We start from the raw sequence: 5290 nt of genomic DNA on the forward strand, positions 1-5290 counted from the left end.
TCTTTTCTCAGTAGAGTAGTCAGGAGCAGAACGATGTGATCGCTCGGCTCCTCAGCGAAAAGCTGAATATGCGCTGCATCTGCTGCCTACTTATACTCACGCTGTGATCAGCAGCAGCTGGATGCAATAATCGCATGCCAATGTGCATTGGCTCGTTTAGTTTACACTCGAAGTAGATTGGTCCCTCTAAGCGAGATCCCAATTTCGTCGGTCATCCGACGTGACGTCGAGAGTGACCGACTGAAAGGGAACTTGTGGTACACAACTTTTGGTGTACAAATATGCTACATACAAAAACAATACAAACTATTGTATCTATTATCTATTAACATGCATTTATCTATTATATCCGTTTTATTTTTTTATTGTAAATTCAAGCTAATGTGGAAATTGTATTTTGGTGTCACTGTCCTAACATTCATATTTGTCATTGCTTGACATTCATACTTTTGTGAGATAAAACATATACAGATAGAGCTAGGTAGTAACTGATTACATGTAATCTGGATTATGTAATCATATTACAAAAAATAAGTGCTTGTAATTAGATTAAATTACATTTTAAAATAGTCAGAATCAGACTACAGTTACTTTTTTATCGATTACATGATTACATATTATTCACACAATTGCACTAAACTAGCTGTAAACAAATACAATATTTCATTTTTTAATCAGTGTTTTATTTTGATTGATGTTATTTTAAAATCCCTTATTTAAATTTTACAATTAATTAATTATTAGCTTTTCGAACCCCTTGCAGTTCCTTCATGAACCCCAGTTTGGGAAACCCTGGTAATGTAATATTTAATGCACTTCATGTTGTTAATAACAACGAATGGAATGTATTTTCTTCCTCTTTGTATTTTATATTTAATATGGTACAAGATTATCCTACTTAAATCAATGTTAAACGAGTTAGGTCAAAAGTAGAGTAAAAGTAGTCTGATTATATTACCTAAAATGTGTAATGGATTGTTACTAATTACAATTTTTGTCATGTAATTTAGAATCAGTAACGAACTACAATTTGTAAGTAATCTACCCATCTTTGTATACAGATATATTGGTATGATATGATATTGGTACTGACTACTGACTACTGAAAAAAAAAATCCATTCAACTTGAAATATTGCCTAAAATTAGTAATTTTGGAGAGTTTTGGATGTGAGATGTGTCTTTGTTACACGTTACATGTACTTACTGTTATAATAACTATTATAATAATTATGCATAAGTACATGAAAGTAAGCCAAACCCTAACCCTAAACCTAACAATATAGTAAGTACATGTAGTTAATTAATATTACTCAGCACTTAAATGTATAGTTACACTGTATCAAGGACACTAAAATAAAGTGTAACCAATTAATGTTCACCCAAAATTAAATTAAAATTAAATTTGCTGAAAATATACCGACCCTTCGGCCATTTAAGATGAAGATGAGTTTGTTTCTTTATTGAAACAGATTTGGAGAGTCATGTGGATTACTTGTAGACTACTGTGTTGTTTTCATCAGCTCTTTGGACTCTCATTCTGAAGGCACCCATTCACTGCAGACGATCCATTGGTGAGCAATTGATGTAATGCTAAATTTCTCAGAATCTGTTCCTATGAAGAAACAAACTCATCTTTTTTATACATTTTAAAGAATTGTGGATAAGATGAATAGTGTATAAGATAATTATAAATTAGATTTCATTGAGATTTATTGTAAATGACTGAGATGCTATTGGCATGCAGTTTGATTACTTTTATACTTTAAATTTAGATTTTCAGAACTAACAAATTATTAAAAAACAAGAGTAATTAAATAGCACTGACTTCAGCATGCTTTTATGCCATCCACTTTGTTGTTATTCATGATTCAAGCATTTCATTATGTTCCATCATTTGATGAATAACTGCTGTCCTGATCGATAGAAAAGGAACACAAATATATTTTTTTAAATAAAAATCCATTTGCTTTCTGTGGTCAGTAGTTTGATGTTAATTGAGATTTGTGGCAACAAAGTACTTCTATTGAAGGTCTAATTTGTGCAGAAAAGATGAAAAATAATTTGGTTTCAATACAGCATATCAATATTTCAGCACATTTAATGCCTTCTTAAATGGATAGTGAGTGTTTAATGAATGAGATGGAGTGCTGAAATACCATATGCAAAAGGGCCGCAACTATTTAATGAATTGACCCTTTCATGTTTCGCAACAGCCAATCATTCTGTCCTGACACAATATGTCCCCCAAAACCTCCAGAGGATCTGTGAGACGGGTGGACACTGATGCAGACAGTCATGCGTTCTCCAAATAAAATAAAATAATTCAGAGCGGCATCTTCAAGGCTCCAGAGGACCTCATGTATATTCATCATGCATTCCCTGCAAAGCATCGTCTGTACATGTCTAAGAGCATACTCGCACCCTAAATTACCCCACTACTGAACAGCAACAATTGTAATGATAACCAGAGAATACACAAGTTTATTATTGGTATTATAAGCAGCAGCTGCAAAAATAAACCAAACCAGGCTGGTTATGAAAAAGCCATTTATATCTGGTGATTCTGAATAACTGAAAGGGAACAGGAGGGTATTTATTTATTGTCACAAGACCCAATTTTAAAGGGGTCATGACATTAATCAATTATTATTATTATTATTATTATTTTAATAAAAGAGTTCAGAGACAGAAGTTAATTTTGTAACTATCGTACATCAATAGATTTGAATAAATGCAAATAAATGTATGATTCCCCACAGTCGCACATCAATAATGACAAATTGTTGTTCAGGAATTTGCCCTCAAGTCATGCTGAAGTAAAATAAATACAACATATTGAACTAGACAAATTATCAGTAAAATTTAGAAAAATGCTTAGCATATTGTGCTTTGTGTAGCACCTAAACTCTGCAGATCCTTCTGAGGAATCCCAGTGTAAGAAGTGAGTGGATGAAGTTTTAACAATAAAATTTCAGTCATCTTATTCATCTCATGAACAGTTTAATGAGAGTACTGTTTCAGTGCAGATTGTTTTATGAATATATCACAACGTAGTGTAGTTCTGTTTTCCAAAAGCACAGCAGTAAACACGTTGATTAATTCAAATGGTGAGAAAATGGTAAATAAATAAATAGTCAGCATCAGCAAAGCATATTTATTAATTAATTAATTTATATATTTATTTATTTATTTAATTTAATTTAATTTATTTTATTTTATTATTTATTTATTTATTTTTTTTGTATGAATATATCACTGAATCAACCTGGAATTAAGTGTCTTAAACTAAAGAACACAAAGGTACTATCATGCTTTATATAAAAGTTATTAGACATATCCATTTCCAAAACAAAGCAGGTGAGTTGGCACTTTAGCCTAAGCTAAGTTAAGCATATCTAAAATCCATTTAAAACTCTTACATCTCCTCTGCTTGAAAATCATTTTGAACAGTCATTTTGAACTTTTCTGAATAATTCCACTTTAAAATTCCATTTCGCTTACTTTATGAAAGGATAACCCCACACTTCCAACCCCCATGAAAGTGCTTTTTAAACATATACTTTATATCACCATATTCACCCTCCAGCCAGACTTTTCCAGACTCTACAGTTACACAATCCACTCGAACAGACAGCTCTATCGTAAACTCCGTGGGGAGCAGAAGGCATTGTGGGAAGGAGGAGAGAAAAGGAAGAGACTGTAACTGTGAGAGATAAGCTCAGGTAGTTCAACAAAAATAGCTATATTTGTGTTGTTCTTCATTTGCTGCTTATTGAAAGAACAGTAGCAGTTCATTAGAAGTGTATCCTGGTTGTGATATCTTGCTTAAATAACTTGAGAACAGGATCAGAAGCTTTGCTCCGGGCTATGATTGAAATGCCCTTTGGTACACTGCACACTGCGGAGTATAACATGCTTTACTAAATGCATTACTTAAGAAAGAGAGTGTGAGATATTGGCCACCTAATGTTGTTTACTCGTTTTACGGAGTGCTAAATCAAATAAAATGCATCTGAGGTTTTGCTATGAAAACATTTTGGGACTTTTGACCCTTCACTGCAAGCAAAAGCTGAAATGTCTTAAGTTGCTATTTGAAATGGAGGAATTAATATTTTCATCAGTACTTATTAATTATGTATCATGTTTGTCTCATAATGTAATCTGCATCCAGTGCATGTCAGGACGTGGCTGACTCAAACACAGATATTTCACAGAGAAAAAGCTTTTGTTTCTCTGTATTTTTCAGTGAGTGCAAAGCATTGTGTGAGTGTGTCTGTGTCTGAATCACAATTAAAATATCTTCTCTGCTTATTCAAACCCCAAAAACAATGGATTTTGGCAGCGCAGACTTTTTCCGGCCTTTCAAAGTGAGCTTACGTTTGGGAGACTTCAAAGATGTTGTTTGGATCTCCTCTCAGGATGGTATATGTAATGAGATCTCTTTCACGGTCGGTTGCCTGCAAATGACAGAAAGCGTTTTTGTGTTACACTAATTCAATTATGATAAGAAAGCCTCCAAACTTTGTGATCAGGAAGCACAAAAATATACAGTATTTGGGCAGCTGACATATTTGGATGTATATGATATACTCTATATTCTAGTGAAATGTATTTATTTATTTATTTATTCATTTATTTACATTTATTTACATTTTTATAAACGTACAGGTCAAAAGTTTTGGATCTTAAATAATCAACAATTTTTTATGTTTTTAAAATATATCCTTATGCTCACCAAGGCTGCATTTATTTGATCAAAAATACAGTAAAAACAGTAAGATCGTGAAGCATTATTACAGTTTTAAATAACTGTATTTTTAAAATGTAATTTATTCCTGTAATGCAAAGCTGAATTTTCAGCAGCCATTACTTCAGCCATTAGTCTTCAGTGTCACATGATTATTCAGATATAACTCTTAAGCATCTGAAATCAAGATTTTGCTGCTTAATTTTTTTTTTCTGGAAATCATTAATATTAATATTATTAAAATAAATTATAAAAAATATTAAAATATATTAAACTGACCAAAAGTGACAGTAAAATAATTTACAATGTTACAAAATATTTCTATTTCATTTTTTTTTTCTTTGACAATAACAAGAACCATTATGTTTAATTGAGCACCAATGATAATTAAAAAATATGTGAGCACAAAATCACCAATCATTAGATCATTAGATTCTGAAGGATCATGTGAAACTGAAGACTGGAGTAATGATGCTGAAAATTCAACTTTGCATTACAGGAATAAATCTGAAAACATATTAAAATAATAATAATAATAATAA

At 31.7% G+C, this 5290-nt stretch overlaps 1 protein-coding gene across 1 annotated transcript in view; it reads right to left on the reverse strand.

Moving 5' to 3' along the window:
- Positions 1 to 5290, reverse strand: part of LOC107758798 (protocadherin-15-like) — a 126525-nt gene that overhangs the window by 115603 nt on the left and 5632 nt on the right. The window contains exon 4 of the mRNA XM_016576617.1: positions 4379 to 4458. Coding sequence (XP_016432103.1) covers positions 4379 to 4458 — 80 coding nt within the window. The remainder of the gene's footprint in view (positions 1 to 4378; positions 4459 to 5290) is intronic.

Source organism: Sinocyclocheilus rhinocerous, unplaced genomic scaffold (genome assembly GCF_001515625.1).
Source record: "Sinocyclocheilus rhinocerous isolate Xijiao unplaced genomic scaffold, SAMN03320098_v1.1 scaffold4098, whole genome shotgun sequence".
NCBI classification, from domain to species: Eukaryota; Metazoa; Chordata; class Actinopteri; order Cypriniformes; family Cyprinidae; genus Sinocyclocheilus; species Sinocyclocheilus rhinocerous.